The sequence below is a fragment of the Malaclemys terrapin genome, chromosome 15 (assembly GCF_027887155.1).
Source record: "Malaclemys terrapin pileata isolate rMalTer1 chromosome 15, rMalTer1.hap1, whole genome shotgun sequence".
Taxonomy (NCBI): Eukaryota; Metazoa; Chordata; order Testudines; family Emydidae; genus Malaclemys; species Malaclemys terrapin.
The window spans coordinates 17,941,248-17,959,477 of record NC_071519.1 but is presented as its reverse complement, the minus strand read 5'-3'; the positions used below and the strand labels follow the sequence as shown (position 1 = coordinate 17,959,477).

At 58.3% G+C, this 18,230-nt stretch overlaps 1 protein-coding gene across 1 annotated transcript in view; it reads left to right on the top strand.

Moving 5' to 3' along the window:
• The window catches only part of ROBO3 (roundabout guidance receptor 3), a 239,332-nt gene that overhangs the window by 168,392 nt on the left and 52,710 nt on the right, over nt 1-18,230 (top strand). Inside the window, exons 3-4 of the mRNA XM_054005671.1 lie at nt 16,886-17,043; nt 17,510-17,630. Coding sequence (XP_053861646.1) covers nt 16,886-17,043; nt 17,510-17,630 — 279 coding nt within the window. The remainder of the gene's footprint in view (nt 1-16,885; nt 17,044-17,509; nt 17,631-18,230) is intronic.

Here is an 18,230-nt window from a genome sequence, read left to right as displayed (position 1 = left end):
GCTGCTTGGCTGGGCCAGGGCAAAAACCGCCAGTGACAGCTGCTGTGGGGAGATTGGCCTCGTGCGTGTCTGCAGGGAGAGCAAAGTGCAGTGAACATGGTCACCAGCGCAGAGGCCTCGGGGAGCGGGTTCTGGTTTCGCCTCTGTGACTGAGCTGCGGTGGGAGCAGGCAGTGCAGCCCCGGAGAACGCACCGAGGGCACTCGCCCGGGAGGGAGGGCAAGTGTGTGAAAGAGCCCAGCGTTCCTGGGGGTTGGTGGGGGCTTTGGAGTCCCAGCGTCGCTCAGCAGCCCCTCGTGTCGAAGGGTGAAATCCCGGCACGTTTGGTTGGGTGCCTGGGGAAAAGTGTGTCCTTCAAAAAGTCCCATAGCGGGAAAAGCCATTCCCATCAGCCCTGTTGACCACTCATGGGACAGGGTGTGATCCCTGCCTGGAGCTGGGGCCATGTTCTCCCTAACAAACGAGCCCAGCCTACTCAGCGCCTGGATGTCTCTGCTTGCTCCATCCATGTCGCCCAGCTGCTCCATCGTGGCGGAGAGGTCATAACCCCCCCCAGAGCACTTTTATAGGAATAGACCCATCACCACTGGCCTCCTGGCTGCCTGTCTAGTTGTATGGTTCATTTCTGCCTCTGCGTAATCCCCCCTGTGCTTTCTGCTGGATACGGTGCTCCTAGCTCTCTGCTGTGTAGCGATGCTGTGCGCTGGTAAACAGCTGCTGCGTGGCATCCTAGAGGTGGCTGCATTTCAGGCTGGCCCTGATGTGCTAGCCCTGGCAATGAAAGGCGTAATACGTGGATTGCTAACAATCCCTGCCCATGGTGGAAAGCTGATTGGAGCACCGGGATTCAGAGTTCCCATTCATCACTCCTTTCTCTGGAGTTCACGCCAGCCCTCCCCTCCCCCATTAATCTCAGGGTCCCTTTCGCTGCGCGGTGGTTGTGAGAGGCCGGGACGGTGCCGTCTGCGGGAGAGCGATGCTGCTGGGCGTGCGTGATTAGAATAATTCCAGGCATTAGCTCCCACCCCGACGTGGGACAGAAGGAATTATTGACTGAAAGGTCAAGTGGCCGCTCCGTCAGGATCTCACAATTCAATTACACAAGGGCAGATTGAACCCGGCCACGCTGCACTGAGCCGGCCTCCCCTCTCCTGGGGGATGTTCAGGGAAGCTCCCTGCCCAGGGAAGCTGCCAGCACCTGCCCACGAACGCTGTCCCCTTCTCTCCAGTGACAAGACGCCTTCAATTTGCACAGCTAATTAAGCAACTCATGCTAATCACACCTGGACCTCATTAAGAAAGGTGATTAGCACTTTGCATAATGATCCCCATTACGGAGGGAGCCTTCCACCCAGCACTCTGTAATTATGGAGAAAAACAGGTTTGTGTAGCGTTTAGTTCTGCTAATCAGGGAAAATTGAACTCTGAACAAAGGCCAGCCCTGGCCTGGCCCCTCCTATCTGAGCAGCCCCCCGGCCTTGCCCCCTGGCAGGCGCTCTGCGGTGATACTTAAGGGCCTCACAGGCGAACAGGTTTGGGCTGGCTCCGTTTCTGCATGGGGAGGCTCCAAGGAGCAGGGAGGGAGTGGAGTTGGTGATGTAGCAGGTGACATTTTCCCTTGCCAGGGCTGCCCCGGTGCCTTATGGGGTCTATGCTGCCCAGTGCGTTTGGGATGAGCTGTACAATGAGGGCCCTGACAAAGGGGACGTCTACACTTCCAGCGGGAGGGGCCGTTCCCAGCTCGCCACCACACACCTGTCATCGCTGTGCTGGAGCTGGCATGCTAAAAAGAGCATGTGGCCATGGCAGCGAGTGGCCGGAGGGACCAGCCGCTCCACGTGCTTACCTGCAGCTATGCTCTGCTTTTAGCACGCTAGCTCCCTCCAAGTGAGTGCAAGTGTCTCCTTGAGCTGGGAATTACACCCCCAGCTCACAGTGGGGACTGTCCCCAAAACATGTCCCTGAAAGCTCCTGTGGGGCTGTCTGCAGAGCCCAAGTGCAGGGGCCTGGCTGCGCTGGAATGCAGGGATCCGGGTTCTGCCACTCCCTGTGGGGATCGGGAAGCTCCCATGTTGCTCCTTCTGTCATTTGACCTGAGCATGGGATGTGTGCGGTGGCCATGTGGACCTCATCTATCCTGGGAACATGCCTGGTGCTAGGTCATAGACTATCAGGGTTGGAAGGGACCTCAGGAGGTCATCTAGTCCAACCCCCTGCTCAAAGCAGAACCAATCCCCAACTAATCATCCCAGCCAGGGCTTTGTCAAGCCCGACCTTAAAAACCTCTAAGGAAGGAGATTCCACCACCTCCCTAGGTAACCTAGGTCCTGCCCATGTCCCTTGCTCGCTTCTTCTCCTCGACAGTGGCCTTTGCCTCTGCAAGTCTGGACCTTCTCCTCTCCCCAACAGACCGTCTCCGCTCGCTGCCTCCCAGCCAGTGGCTGGGGGAGCCCGACAGTCCTGCTTCTCTGTCATGTTCTGCAAATTCTGCCGCAGTCTTTGATTCATTAAGCACAGGGAGCGTTGGCATTCATCATCTCTGAGGGGCTCTCTCCCTCGCTGGCTGCGCGGTGACACAGCCCGGGAGAGGGGCTGGAATTCGGGGTAATGAACAATTAGAAGCTGACTGGGAAGGTTGAACTGTCATAAAGCAACTGTGTTTATTGCTTTGAATCTGAATAATTCAGCTGGCGCTCACTGCGGCACAAACGGCGGCCGAGCTCTCAGGGAGGCAGCTTGCGAGGACACGGCACGCAGAACAAGTGCTCTAACGTTCCTGAGGCACGGTGCCCGGCAGTGCCCTGCATGGTGAGAGGCAGCCGCAGGCTGGCTGGGAGTTTGAGCCGAGACAATGCAGGGAGTGGGAGGGTGAAGGTGGAGAATGTGCTGCTGCTTTTCTCGCCCTGGCGCTGGGATGGGAAGCAAAAGAGGAGGAGGAGTTGGTGTGTATCCACATCCTTCTATGCCCACGGGAATGTCAAACTGACCCATCCCCATCCAGAACTTGCTTATCTACATGAGACCATCCAGCTCTGAGTGATTCCTGCTGTTAGTAGGAGACTCCAGTTTGACTAAAATAAGCGGATTTCCTCCCAATTGTCCCTTGAATTCTTCAGTTACTAAGTGGGCTTGCTGGAGATGATGGACCCAGCTGTGCAAGTGTCTGGGGCTGTGTGTGGGGAGGCAGTGGGCCAGGTTTTGCATGTCTGGCGCTGCGTGTGAACATAAGAACGTCCATACTGGGTCAGACCAAAGGTCAGATACTAGCCCAGTGTTCTGTCTTCCGACAGTGGCCAATGCCAGGTGCCCCAGAGGGAATGAACAGAACAGGTTATCATCAAGAGATTCATCTCCTGTTGCCATTCCCAGCTTCTGGCAAACAGAGGCGAGGGACACCATCCCAATCCATCTTGGCTAATGGCCATTGATGGACCTATTCTCCATGAATTTATCTAGTTCTTTTTTGAACCCTGTTATACTCTTGGCCTTCACAGCATCTTCTGGCCAGGAGTTCCACAGGTTGACTGTGCGTTGTGTGAAGAAATACTTTCGTATGTTTGTTTTAAATCTGCCGCCTATCAATTTCATTGGTGACCCCTAGTTCTTGTGTTATGAGAAGGGGTAAATAACACTTCCTTATTTACTTTCTTCACACCAGTCATGATTTTATAGACCTCAATCACATCCCCCCTTAGTCGTCTCTTTTCCAAGCTGAAAAGTTCCAGTCTTGTTAATCTCTCCTCATACGGAAGCCGTTCCATACCCCCAATCATTTTTGTTGCCCTTTTCTGAACCTTTTCCAATTCCAATATGTCTTTTTTGAGATGGGGCGACCACATCTGCACGCAGTATTCAAGATGTGGGCGTACCATGGATTTATATAGAGGCAATCTGATATTTTCTGTCTTATTATCTATCCCTTTCTTGATGATTCCCCACACTTGGTGCATCTGCCATGGAGGTGTTTCTGGAGCAGGCCCGGTCCTTGCATTGTGTCAGGGTCGGGTGCAGCCTCACTGCTGAGTCCGTGTCTCAGTGTGGGGAACTGCACTGTGATCTTCCACTTGTACTTTCTGTACAGCCAGTTGCCTTTGCTACCCACTGCCATGCTGGAGCCTCCACATTTATATGACAAATAAAATTTGCAGAATTTTAAAATATTATGTGCAGAATTTTACTTTTTTTGGCACAGAATGCCCTCAGGAGTAACAGTTGCAGACCATTATCTCTTACTCCAGGGGGTCCCATAGGCAGAGACTTGTCTTGGGACCTTCTTTTGTCTGTGTAAATCCTCCCGCCTACACCTGGTCCCGAAAGTAAAAGTAGATGCCTCCACAGATGTCCCCTTTTCTTCGTGTTGATGGAGTGAGCCCGGAGACCTGCCTCGCCTCAGGCCACAAGTTTCACTTCCACAGTTTTGAAACCCAATTTTCTACATTTGACATCTCTGAAGCGATTTCCCGTACAAACATCTTGCAATAATCATGACTATCAGCTAGTTCTTTGCCTTCGGTGAGACATTGAGAAGCTGGTCGGATGCAGGGGTAATATCATAGACCCAAGGGGTTAGAAGGGACCACAAGGGTCATCTGGTCTAACCCCCTGCCAAGATGCAGGATTTGTTGTGTCTAAACCCATCCAAGGCAGACGGCTATCCAGCCTCCTTTTGACAACCTCCAATGAAGGAGCTTCCACGACCTCCCTAGGCGTCTGTTCCATTGTCCTACTCTGCTTACCGTTAGGGAGTTTTTCCTGAGATGTAATCTAAACCTGCTCTGTTATAGTTTGAATATACCTGCCTTGGCATGTCTGGGGTTAACGTGAGACCAGGCTAGTGGGACGTCTCATGGTTCAAACCCTGAGAGAGTCAGAGCCAATACATTTTTTTTTAAAGTTAAATATACACAAGTTAAGAGGGAAGGTACTGTACATCTGGGGTCAGGCTTGAGTTATGAGGGATTTCAGGTATCGGTTGCAAGGGTGATGAGATACATACATATCACCTAACCGGCATAGACCCAGATTGGGTGTCAGTGGATAAGTGGGCTCAGGTACGCCACCCATGGAATGTATAAGGAGTCCAAGTCAGTATCAGTGTAGCGAATGAGTACGTGGGTGGGGTGCGTCCCGTCAGGGAAGGAAGTGGGCTGTTTCCCTGGTCGGCGGTCTCGATTACTCAATGTGGTATTGATGGTCCTGTGATGTGTTCCGTATAAATGTCTCTGGACCACCCGATGGTGTCGGACACCATGAGCTGTCTCATGAGCCGGGCGTAGCGTCGACCGACTCCGCACGCTCTCAGAACCAGCTCATTGTGGGGGTCCCACGAGCCCAGGGCTCCCACGATCAGGGCATGTATCTGGACCTCGTAGCCCTGGGCTCTCAGGGTCTCGGCCAGCGTGCAATCCAAATAGGTCAAAATATCGGTTTTAAGCGGGGCAGTTAAACCCCAAACACTGGGATTGTTGCCCTCTCAGCCCTGATCATGAGATCTCATGATTAGCTTGGCAATTCCCACTGCCCCTGCATCAGCTCATAGCCTCCAGGATGGGAGCCCAAATCCTTAAGCCCAACAGAGAGGCAAGAAATAAGAGCGATCCGGTGGGGCCGCTGGCTGGGCAGCAAAAGCAGAGCTGGGTTGTTGGGAAGAAAACTGCGGGAGACCCCAGCCGCTGCTTTGCATTAGCATTTATCAGGGAGGGTTATCGCAGCTCCTCTGGGGAGGATGTGATTGGAGGATGAGCGGCAGATTGCTGTGTGGGGCTCTGACACCCATTCACAGGGTGGGCAGTGCTGAGCGATCGCTGTGTACTTGCCCTCAGAGTGCAGCTAGCCAAGGGGGCTTGTGTGCTGCAAAGGCTGGTAGCCAATCCATGGGCAGGCTCCAGTCCGAACTTCACGGGTGTCACTGCTGCATACCAGGGCACCAGGGACTTCACGGCAACGGGAGCTCCCGAGGTCCTCTGGCTTCAAAAGCGCAGGCGTTACCAACATCGACAGCAGCTCCAGCTCATCTCAGCTCACTTCTCTCCTCTTTTCCCCATCCAGACAGTTATTACCATGGTTATAGCATCTAAGAGACTGTCTAACAAGGGGGATTTCTTTTTCCAGCTACAGGGAAAGGAAACAACCGCGGTTTATGTATGTATGGGGAGACACAGGCACGTGGATGTATAGATTGTGTGTGTGATATGCATAGTTTCACGGTGGTAGAGGCCCTCCCCGACTCGTGTCAATAATACCTGTGTCGGGGTCTCTGTCTAGGGCCTGGAGAGAGCTGCTTCATTAGCATTTTTACTGCCATGTTCTCACCAGGACGACTATGCTGCACTGGGGCTAAGCCAGCGATCAGGGCCAATTTGAGACGATCTAGCCCTGGCAGCCGAGCCTTCTGGGTGACCGTCCCTTCCCTGGCTGCAAAGTCTTTGCCAGATAAAACTGAGCCAGCCCCAGCACCTGTGCTGAGATCGGGCTGTAAGCAGGGCCGGCTCCAGGGTATTGGCCACCCCAAGCAGCCAAACAAAAACAAACAAACAAACAAAAGCCGCGATCGCGATCTGCGGTGGCAATTCGGCGGGAGGTCCTTCGCTCCGAGCGGGAGTGAGGGACCGTCCACCGAATTACCGCCGAACAGCTGGACATGCCGCCCCTCTCCGAAGCGGCCGCCCCAAGTACCTGCTTGCTAAGCTGGTGCCTGGAGCCGGCCCTGGCTGTGAGGCACAATACAGCCCCCGAGAAGCAGTCCTGCGTGTGCAGATTCGGGCCCCTCCGCCCAGTGGGAGACAGAGAAAAGCACCGTTTTGCTCTGGGCTTGGTCCTGTAGCACCAGGGGATATGTGGAGCTGGTGGGTGGAGAGCTGCGGAGCTGGGAGTACAGCTGAAGGCTTCCTGGCCCCCGCACTGCACTCCCGCAGCTCTTGTCCGTAGGAGGTTAGAGAGCAGCATGCCCTCAGGAGAGGGTCTTGCAGAAGTCCCATATCAGAGGGGTCTGTGTAGCTGGCATGAGGTGTGCAGTGTCCGAGACAGGCCCCCTCCTTGGGAGCAGGAGACATGGGCGGGGGGTGAGCACAGCGCAGGGCCACAGAGGCGATTAATGGATCCGAGGGAGGACACTGAGGACGCTGGTATTCTCTGGCCTCCAGAGACGCTGCTGAGAGTGTCTGATTGGAGTGTCTGCACTAGAGGAGGGTGTTGGGTAATGAAGCGTGAAGCTGTTTGAGGTCAGTGGGGCTGGGAGGGGGTGTCTCTCAGAGGTGTTGAGACTGGGAGTGGGGCTGGCTCCAGATAGCATTAAGGTGGGTCAGATGGCTACCTGGCCTTTCACAGACAGAAGGTGACTCCCTGGCAGGACAGAGGGATTGGCGGGGGAGGATGCTGGGACGTGTGCCCGGGAGGGCCCCTGTTTTGGCACAGGAACTATAAAAGCCTGTAGGCTGGTGATGGCAGGGCTGGCATCGGACAGTGGCCACCTGTTGGCCGGGCGTAGCTGCGATGTGGTGGCGAGGAGTCACCCAGGTGGGCTGCTTCTCCTTCCTCAGCGCTAGCCAGGGCTCATGGCTCTGCGTGGCGGATCTGAGCCCAGCCAGGGGAAGCCACAAATCCATCACTGAAACAGCCTGCGGGGGAGTCGGGGGGGCGGGGGGGTAAGGAGACAGACTCAATTTAACACTTCATTAAGGATACAGCAGCCATTGATCTCGATTATCAGGGTTACTGCCAACTAATTGCATCTTTCTGTATTTATTCATTATAGTGGGAGAAAGGAGAGCCGGGCTCAGCCCTTCTGCTAGATTTAGAAAAGCTCCGGCAGAGAAATAATTACTGAGCAGAACCTCCATGGGCGTTGGGCGAGCCATTGCCGCTTTCTCTGAGCAAAGGGGGTCTCCCTTCCGGGGCAGGGACTCTGCCCTTGCTCCCCTGCCTACCGCGGCCCGTGAGGTTAGACCCCGTGCAGCTGGGCATGTGCTGGTTGCGGTTAGGGGTAGTGGAGAACGCACAGTTGTCCGAAGAGCAGACGGACCCTTTGTTTTGCGCCCTTGCTGTGTTCCTGGGTGTGAGACTCTTGGAAAGCAGCCAGCCTGGGAACGCTCCTGGATTAGGTACATAAATACTTAATAAGCAATATACCCGTGTTTTATTGCTCGTTACTGGCAGGATTATTTGAGTGTATTACCCTTGAATACAAATATTTATGGTGTAGCGCTCCCGCGAAGTTAAATGGCTTATTGAGAAGCTATTCACGTCTGGAAAGTGCTGCGTCTCCATTCAGCCACCGGGAGCTTCTAGGAACCTGGCAACTCTGCGTTCCCTTGGCACCCCGGGGCTCACCTCAGCAAGTTCGCAGATGACACGAAGCTAGGGGGAGTGGTAGATACGCTGGAGAGTAGGGATAGGGTCCAGGGTGACCTAGACACATTGGAGGATTGGGCCAAAAGAAACCTGATGAGGTTCAACAAGGACAAGTGCAGAGTCCTGCCCTTAGGACGGAAGAATCCCATGGACCGCTGCAGGCTGGGGATGCGACGGGCTCAGCAGCAGTTCTGCAGAAAAGGCCCTGGGGATTACAGTGGACGAGAAGTGGGTATGAGTCAGCAGTGTGCCCTTGTTGCCAAGAAGGCTAACGGCATATTGGGCTGCATTAGTAGGAGCATTGCCAGCAGATTGAGGGAAGTGATTATTCCCCTCTGTTCGGCACTGGTGAGGCCCCGTCTGGAGTACTGTGTCCAGTTTTGGTCCCCCCACTACAGAAGGGATGTGGACAAATTGGAGACAGTCCAGCAAAGGGCAACAAAAATGATTAGGGGGCTGGGGCACATGACTTATGAGGAGAGGCTGAGGGAACTGGGGTTATTTAGTTTGCAGAAGAGAAGAGTGAGGAGGGATTTGATAGCAGCCTTCAGCTACCTGAAGGGGAGTTCCAAAAAGGATGGAGCTCGGCTGTTCTCAGTGGTGGCAGATGACAGAACAAGGAGTAATGGTCTCAAGTTGCAATGCGGGAGGTCTAGGTTGGATATTAGGAAACACTATTTCACTAGGAGGGTGGTGAAGCACTGGAATGGGTTCCTTAGGGAGGTGATGCAATCTGCATCCTTAGAGGTTTTTAAGGTCAGGCTTGACAAAGCCCTGGCTGGGAGATTTAGTTGGGGATTGGTCCTGCTTTGAGCAGGGGGTTGGACTACAGGGCTGGCTCCAGGGTTTTGACCGCCCCAAGCAGCCATAAATAAATAAATAAATAAATAAATAAATGCGATCGCGATCTGTGGCGGCAATTCGGCGGAAGGTCCTTCGCTCTGAGCAGGAGTGAGGGACCGTCCGCCGAATTGCCGCCGAATAGCTGGACCTGCCGCTCCTCTCCGGAGTGGCCGCCCCAAGCACCTGCTTGCCAAACTGGTGCCTGGAGCCAGCCCTGTTGGACTTGATGACCTCCTGAGGTCCCTTCCAACCCTGATATTCTATGATTCTATGCTCCAGCAGAGGGGATACAGAGAGGAGTTCTGCACGGCTTGGGCAATCGCCCTGGCCCTGGCAGAAACTGACCTGGCCTCTGAGCTTGGCTGGGTTTGCCCCGAGAGCCGGGATTGGACACACCTGTTCTTTGCCTTATCAGCACCACGCCCATCTGACTGGCATGGAGAATCCCTTAGAAAACCAATGCCACTGTCAGACATGCCCAGGCCTCCCTGTTTACAGGGGAGTTACACAGGGCGGGAAGGGACCTGCTGACTTCTCGAGTCCAGGCTCTGCTATCACAGGCAGCCCTGACATCCAATCCTGGTTGTGAACTGACCCAGCTCCAGCTGAAGCCCAGCCACCTTTTTCACCCCCATTGCTCCTTTTGGGAGGCGGTTCCAGAACCTCTCTCCTCTGACGGCAAGAAACCAGCTTCTAATTTCCAGCCTAGATTATTCCTGGCCAGTTTATCCCCATTAGTTCTGGTGCCCTTTCATGTCCGTTAGCTCTTCTCCCTCTCTGGTGTGTCCCCGCCTGCCCCATGTCTTCACCCAGAGCAATCCGATCCCTTCGCAGCCTGCGTTTGCTAAGCTAACCCAGCCCCGCTCTTTCAGTCTCCTCGTGCAGGATCGGCTCCCCATTCCCGGAGCACCCAAAGAGCCTTCCCTGCTCTGCTCCCTTTGGATTCCAGCTGGGACTGCAGCACCCCTTTGCACACCCGAGTAGTTACCAGGGCTTTTTCTGGGCCTTTTAGAAGTTGGCTCCCACTTCCTGAAATGTCAGTGTGTGATGATGCCCAGGACCTGTCCTGCTTGGGTCAGAGGCCCTGATACCGACGGGAGGCCTTGTGCTTTATACATCACACACTCATCATGTCGAGGAGAGTCTCAGCCTCCCAGTCAGTATTCCTCTGTCCAGGATGCCAGTTTGCATTGAACCCCTGGTTGGCTCAGGGCATATGAGACCCCTGTGTGCGCATTCATCGGCAATCTGGTGTGTGTGTTGACTCCTGGGCTGCTGGAGTGCTGGGCACCCTCGCAGAGTCTACCCCCAGGCTGTGCAGGCCCAGCCCATCCATGCAGGTCAGGGTCTCCCCATCCCGCAGATGTCCTGTACCCAGGGGACACAGTGTCAGGGCGTGGGGGAGTAGCCAAGGCCACCGTCACTTCATTCAGAAAACACAGCCATGGCGCGCTCTGCCTGACAGCCTTGGCCTTGCCGGGGAGGCTTGGGGGAGCCCTGTGAACCCTTCGCCCCAGGCCGATGAACCTGGCTGGGGACCTCCGCTCTGCTCCACCGAGCTCTGGTTCTCCCTGTACAGAGCAGCTGGTCTGTGGGCTCCGGGCCCCGCTCTAGCCATGGCGCAGGACCCAGTCTCAGCTCGGGGAGCACGGGGCCAGCCCGAGTCTGGGGGTGTCACCACGGGAGACGCAGCCCGTTGGCCGCAGCGGAAGCTCAGGATGTCCCCAGCAGCCACCAGTACAAAGAAAGCAGAAGTGGCTTCAGACACCCGCTGTCCGTTGGAGCCACCCCAAACGGCTGCAGCGAGCTCTCAGGGCATTGGCCTTCCCAGACTAGCCCCCTCGTTGGTCGAGCTTTGTATGAAAATCCCAGTGGTGCCCCCAGCCAGGGCCGGCTCCAGGCACCAGCCCACCAAGCTTGTGCTTGGGGCGGCACCTGGAGGGAGGCGGCGCGGTGCTCCGGTCCCCGGGAAGAGCGGGACCACTGCTGGGCTCGCTGCCCTCCCCCCGGCGCTCTGGCCGCCCTCCCCCCGGCTGCCGGGGGAGAGCAGAGCCCCCGCCGGGGCTCACCGCCCTCCCCCTGGGGCTCCGGCTGCCCTCCCCCCGCCCCGCAGGGGGTGGAGGGGCGGCCGGCGGCTTTTTTGCCTGGGGCGGCAAAAAAGCCAGAGCTGGCCCTGCCCCCAGCTGAGTCTCCGGGGGCCAAATGGCTGGATGCGCTGGGGTGATGCTTCGTCCCCCAGCTCCCTGGGGCATCCCCTCTGGCTGTGGCCACCCTGTGGTGTCCTTTGTGCCTCCTGCTCCACTGAGTGCTAATCGGCTCCTGCACAAGTCCCCAGGGTGAGCGGCCGGCTCGTAAACGCGGCTAATGAATTGTTGTTCTTGCTGCAGTGGCAGCGCAGGTGCGTTTGACAAGCAAAGGAGCAGTAAACGGCCCCACAGCCAGTTGTGCATTAAAGGCCTGACACGTCTCCGTAATGGTTATAAAACGCTGGGCTATTCTGGAAGTCTTTAAATCCCGATTTGAGGACGTCAGTAACTCAGCCAGAGGCGAGGGGTGTATTCCAGCAGTGGGTGGGCGAGGCTCGGTGGCCTGCGATGTGCAGGGGGTCAGAGACATGCAGGACTCCTCTGCCTTGTCTGCTGAGGCAAGTTGTGTGTGTTGAGCAGGAGCAGTGACCTGGGGGAGCTCTGAATCCCCGGAGCTCTGGCTGGAGCCTCTGGCCAGGGGCACAGTGGGGACGAGCTGGGGTTTCTGACGGCTTTGGAGTGAGTGAGAGTCCTGGAGAATAGCCACTGCACTGCCCTGCACTCCTTCCCCCGGCCTGGCCCACCTCTGCGGGTGTCGGAAATCCCCACAGAGAGCTGCAGCCAGGAAAGGGGACAGCCGCTCCATTCTGTATCCCCTGCATCCTCCGTCCCCTTCACTGTGCGCCCCTCTCCATCTACCCCTTCCCCCCAGTGTAGGGTTACCATATTTTGTGCCTCCAAATGGAGGACACTCCCCGGGGCCCCGGCCCCGCCCCCAGCCCCGCCCACGCCCACGCCCCAACTCCGCCCCCTCCCAAAGTCTCCGCCCCCTCCCCTGCTTCCCGCGAACATTTGATTCGCGGGAAGCCTGAAGCAGGTAAGGGGAGCGGGGGGGGAGGAGGCGCGGCCCAGGCTGGCCCCCCCGGCGGCTCCAGCCTGGGTCGGCTCGGGCCCTGGGGTGCCGGCCCCGACCGACCACCCCCCACGGGCCCGGCTCCCGGCCTGGCGCACCCCCCGGCTCCCCGACCCCGGCTCCCGACCCCGGCGCACCCCCCGACCCCGGCGCACCCCCCGACCCCGGCTCACTCCCCGACCCCGGCTCCCGGCCCGGCTCACTCCCCGACCCCGGCTCACTCCCCGACCCCGGCTCCCGGCCCAGCTCACTCCCCGACCCCGGCTCCCGGCCCGGCTCACTCCCCGACCCCGGCTCCCGGCCCGGCGCACCCCCCGGCTCACTCCCCAGCTCCCGGCCCCGCGGGCCCGGTCCCACGCCCAGCCCGGCCCGGCACCATGCCCCCGGCCCCAGACAAAGAGGCCCCGGCCGAGCCTCCCGATTTTCCCGGACATGCCCGGCTTTTGGGGATTTCCCCCCGGACGGGGATTTGAGCCCCCAAAAGCCGGACATGTCCGGGAAAATCCGGACGTATGGTAACCCTACCCCAGTGCCCCTCAACACACAGAACTGCCCACCTGGCAGCCACAGCTCCACCCCTCCTCTCCGACCCTCTCCCCCTGCCCACCCCTACCCCAATCTCAGCCTGTCCCTGTGACTCTCCGCAGATTGGGGGGATGGAGTCACAGTACCGGGACCCCCACCCCCTAGCACCTTCCTCTCTGCCGCCCACGAGTGATCCTTTGCGGGGGTGACACAGGGTCTAGATATGCATCCAGGTGCCCTGTTCTGCTGGGCCCTACCGGTGTATGAGTCCGACTGCAGCCTGCTTCTTTGAGGCTAATGTTCCAAACCAAGAAGGGTGCCTGTAGGCTGGGGCAGGCGAGGGTGGGGCACAGAGGGCATGGAGCTGCCGGGTCCTGCCACTCTTGGTGCTGAGGCCAAGCAGGAGAGGAAAACAGGCTGATCTGGGGCAAACGCCTCAAAGCACCGTGTGCCCCTCAAGTCAGCGCTAGGGTCATGTGCCGGGAGGAGTGGGAAGGGACGCAGCGGAGTGCGGAGGGCTGTGGTGTAGCTTCCTGAGGGCAGTGATCAGTGCAGCGAGTTGGGTGGTTCTGTGGGCACAGCCTGGCTGGTAGCTCTCCGGACCCCCCAGGGCCTTGCCCGGCTCAGCAGCACTTGTGCTAGCACTGCAGCGTTGGGTAGGGTTGCCAACTTTCTAATCGCACAAAACTGAACACCCTTGCCCCGCATCTTCTCTGAGGCCCTGTCCTCACTCACTCCATTCCGCCCCCCCGGCGCTGCTCTCCCCCACCCTCACTCACTCTCATTGGGCTGGGGCAGCAGGTGGGGTGTGGGCTCTAGGGTTGGGGCAGAAATTAGGGGTTCATGGTGCAGGAGGCGGCTCCAGGCTGGGGCAGAGGGTTGGGACGTGGAAGGGGCTGCGGTTTCCAGCTGGGGGTGTGGGCTCTGTGGTGGGGCCGGGGATGAGGGGTTTGGGGTGCGGAAGGGGGTTCCTACCTAGACCAGGGGGTTCGGACTCCAGCTGGGTGGTGCTTACTTCAGACGGCTCCCGATTGGCGGCGCAGTGGGGCTAAGGCAGATTCCCTGCTTGCCCTGGCTCTCCGCAGCTCCTGGAAGCAGCCAGCATGTCTGGCCCCTAGGCGGAGGCGTGGCCAGGCGGCTCTGCATGGTGTGTGCTGTCCGCACTGCAGGCATAGGGTGACCAGATGTCCCGATTTTATAGGGATAGTCCCGATTTTGGGGTCTTTTTCTTATATAGGCTCCTATTACCCCCCACCCCCGTCCCGATTTTTCACACTTGCTGTCTGGTCACCCTAGCAGGCACTGCCCCTGCAGCTCCCATTGGCCACGGTTCCAGGCCACGGTTCCAGGCCAGTGGGAGCCATGGAGCTGGCGCTCAGGGCAGAGGCAGCGCGCAAATCTTCCCTGATTGCACCTGCGCCTAGGAACCATAGGGACATGTCGCTTCCGGGAGGTGCTGACCAGAGCCGCCTGGGTCCCTTTTCGACCAGGCGTTCCGGTCGAAAACCGGACGGCCGGCAACCCTAGTTTTGGGCCTGGGGCTGCAGAGCACAGCCAGCGACTGACCAGGGCTGCATGGGGCCCCTGTGTGCTGAGCATTGTCGACCAAGTAGTTCTCGCTGTCCATTCCAAGTGCACTGGCTGGGCCAGACTAGACAAGCTGGTTGCTCCATTGAACATATATCTTGACTTTAGCAAAGCTTTTGATACGGTTTCCCACAGTATTCCTGCCGGCAAGTTAAAGAAGTATGGGCTGGATGAATGGACTATAAGGTGGATAGAAAGCTGGCTAGATCGCCGGGCTCAACGGATAGTGATCAACGGCTCCATGTCGAGTTGGCAGCCCGTATCAAGCGGAGTGCCCCAGGGGTCGGTCCTGGGGCCGGTTTTCTTCAACATCTTTATTAATGCCGGATGATGGGATGAATTGCACCCTCAGCACGTTCGCAGATGACACTTAGCTGGGGGGAGAGATAGATACAGGGCCGTCCTTACCCATATGCAAAGTATGCAGCTGCTCCACCTCTTCCCTAGGGCCCCTGCCCCGCTCTGCCCCAGCCCCACCCCTTCCCCAAAGCCCCCTCCCTTGCTCCACCCCCGGCCCACCTCTTCCCGCCCCTGCTCTGCCCCAGTCTCGTCCCCACTCCACCCCTTCCCCTGAGGACTGCAGCAGGGGTTGGGCCTGCCCTGTACTCACCGGGCAGCGGTAAGTGGAGTGACCCGGCCCCAGCATGCTCTGCGCCGCTGGCTCCCAGCCGCACTGCCACTGAGTGCTGGGGGGCGGTTCCCCCCTGCCCCCCAAGTCCCAAGGCTGGGAGCCAGGGGAGCAGAGCAGAGCGGGCTGGGGCCAGGTCACTCCACTTCCCGCCACCCCGTGAGTGTGTGGTCAGGCCTGCCCTGTCATCACCGGGCAACAGGAAGTGGAGCGACCCGGTCCTAACCCGCTCCGCTCCGCTTGCTCGTGCTGGGGGGGCAGTTTCCCCCTTGTCCCCAAGCCTGTTCCTGCCCCCCCACGGAGGCCTGGGAAGGCCCCCCCCCATGGGGGGGCTGTGTAGGGCACCAAAATGGCTAGGGACGGCCCTGGGTAGATACGCTGGAGGGTAGGGATAGGGTTCAGAGTGACCTAGACAAATTGGAGGATTGGGCCAAAAGAAATGTGATGAGGTTCAACAAGGACAAGTGCAGAGTCCTGCACTTAGGACGGAAGAATCCCATGCACTGTTACAGGCTGGGGACCGACTGGCTAAGCAGCAGTTCTGCAGAAAAGGACCTGGGGATTACAGTGGACGAGAAGCCGGATATGAGTCAGCAGTGTGCCCTTGTTGCCAAGAAGGCCAACGGCATATTGGGCTGCATTAGTAAGAGCACTGCCAGCAGATTGAGGGAAGTGATTATTCCCCTCTATTTGGCACTGGTGAGGCCACACCTGGAGTAGTGTGTCCAGTTTTGGTCCCCCCACTACAGAAAGGATGTGGACAAATTGGGGAGAATCCAGCGGAGGGCAACGAAAATGATTAGGGGGCTGTGGCACATGACTTATGAGGAGAGGCTGAGGGAACTGGGATTGTTTAGTCTCCAGAAGAGAAGAGTGAGGGGGGATTTGATAGCTGCTTTCAACTACCTGAAGGGGATTCCAAAGAGGATGGAGCTCGGCTGCTCTCAGTGGTGGGAGATGACAGAACAAGGAGTAATGGTCTCAAGTTGCAGTGGGGGAGGTCTAGGTTGAATATTAGGAAACACTATTTCACTAGGAGGGTGGTGAAGCACTGGAATGGGTTACCTAGGGAGGTGGTGGAATTTCCATCCATAGAGGTTTTTCAGGCCCAGCTTGACGAAGCCCTGGCTGGGATGATTTAGTTGGGGATTGGTCCTGCTTTGAGCAGGGGGTTGGACTAGATGACCTCTTGAGGTCTCTTCCAACCCTATTATTCTATGATTTTATGATTCTAACAGCCCCCATCCCAGACTGCACCTGAGGCTTCGGGCAGGCAGAGTGTCCCCAGCTTGCTCTGGGCACTTGTGTGGAGGTGGTGCTTCCCTCCAGACCCAGTGGGGGAATCAGCCCTCACCCCCAACAGGACATTTCCTGCCCCTCCCGACTCCCGTGGAAGGCTCCAGGCCTGGGAACCCAGCCATGGGGTTTGACTCCCCGTCTTGTGGCGTTCGCTCCCCGGCTGGCTCTGCCTTGTATGAGGAGACTGCCCCTGCTCGCCGCAGGTCACCCCCGCAGATTTGGGCATGCTGGCAAAGCGAGCCAGGCCGCGCCTCCTGCTGGGCTTGGGGTTGGACACACCGGCCCCGGGGACATGGCTTCCCGCAGGGCTGTCTCCACACTGGCCTCTCTGTTCCCACGGGCACTGGCTGGTGACAGGACAGCGAGGAGGGTGGGGGAGGCGGAGCACACATGGCCATGGTTGTTTCTGGAGGGCACCTGCAGCTGTCTGCCCCTTTGCTGCCGGTGTGGCACCTTGCCGGGCCCTTGGCTCACGCGCTCGCGGTTCCCTTTACAGTTCTGCGCGATGACTTCCGGCAGGCCCCCAGCGACGTGGTGGTGGCGGCAGGCGAGCCGGCTGTGATGGAGTGCGTCCCGCCCCGGGGGCACCCTGAGCCCACCATCTCCTGGAAGAAGAACAGCATCCGCATCAGCGATAAAGACGAGCGCATCACGGTGAGGCCTTGCCCGTCCCACGGGGCGAGGGGGCGAGCAGCGGGATCGGGGGTATGGTGGGCATCTGTCCCAAGGTGTAGAGGGCGTAGGGCATGGTGGGGGAATATGTCCTGGAGGGTGCTGGGGTAGTGTGCAGCGAGGGGGCTATGGAAGCGTCTGTCCTGCGGGGTGGGGGAACTAATGGAGGTGGCATGCAGGGAGGGGGCATCTGTCCTGCGGGGTGGGTAGACTGCCTAATGGGAGTATCTGTCCCACGGAGGCAGGGTGGAATGCAGGGAGGGGGCCGTGGGAGCGTCTGTCCTGCAGGGTGAGGGAACTAATGGAGGTGTTTGTCCCATGGGGGCGGGGGTGGCATGCAGGGAGGGGGACATAGGAGCATCTGTCCTGCTGGGTGGCATGGGGACAGCGTGTGACTCCCTGTACCATGGCACGGCCAGCTACTCTGAGCTCTTCCCCTTCGGTGCAGATCCGTGGGGGGAAGCTGATGATGTCCAACACCAGGAAGAGCGACGCTGGCATGTATGTCTGTGTGGCTACCAACATGGTGGGGGAGCGGGACAGCGAGCCGGCCGAGCTGGTGGTGTTTGGTGCGTAGTACCTGGGGCCTGTGTGGGGCAGGGCTGGCCGGGCTGGGCACACAGGGTGGGTGGCTGTGTGTCAAGGAGCTCGGCTCCATGGCTGTTCCCCCGCACAGCACCAAGCCTGGCTGAGGAGCTAAGTGCTTTGAGACGTGCCCCATAGCCAAGGCACCAGAGCTGAGTGGCCGGGCATGAGGCTGGGAATACCCAGACTACATCTCAGTAGCCTTTCCCCCTAGGTGCAAGCCGGTCTGGCCAGCGTGCTGCCCCAAATGGCCGCTTCCCTGCTGCAAGCTGGGACTGACGGCTGCGCTCCGCCCCAGAAGTGGCTGCATGGTGGCAGTGCTCTCTGTACGTGGTTAGGGCCACCCGGGGTGCCAGACGTTATTAATCAAACACTCTAAACTCACAAACGGGATCTATATGGGAACATTTGCAAGCTGCCCCCAGGAATCTCCAGCCCAGATCAGCACCACTGAGTCACTACCTGTCCATCGTCAGTCACGCCAAGGAGTCTTCTGTGTTTCCACGACTGGAGGGGACTGAATGGCCATTAATGACCATCCCCTTCTCCAGGCACTGATTGCCTCCTGCAGATCCCAGCCAGAA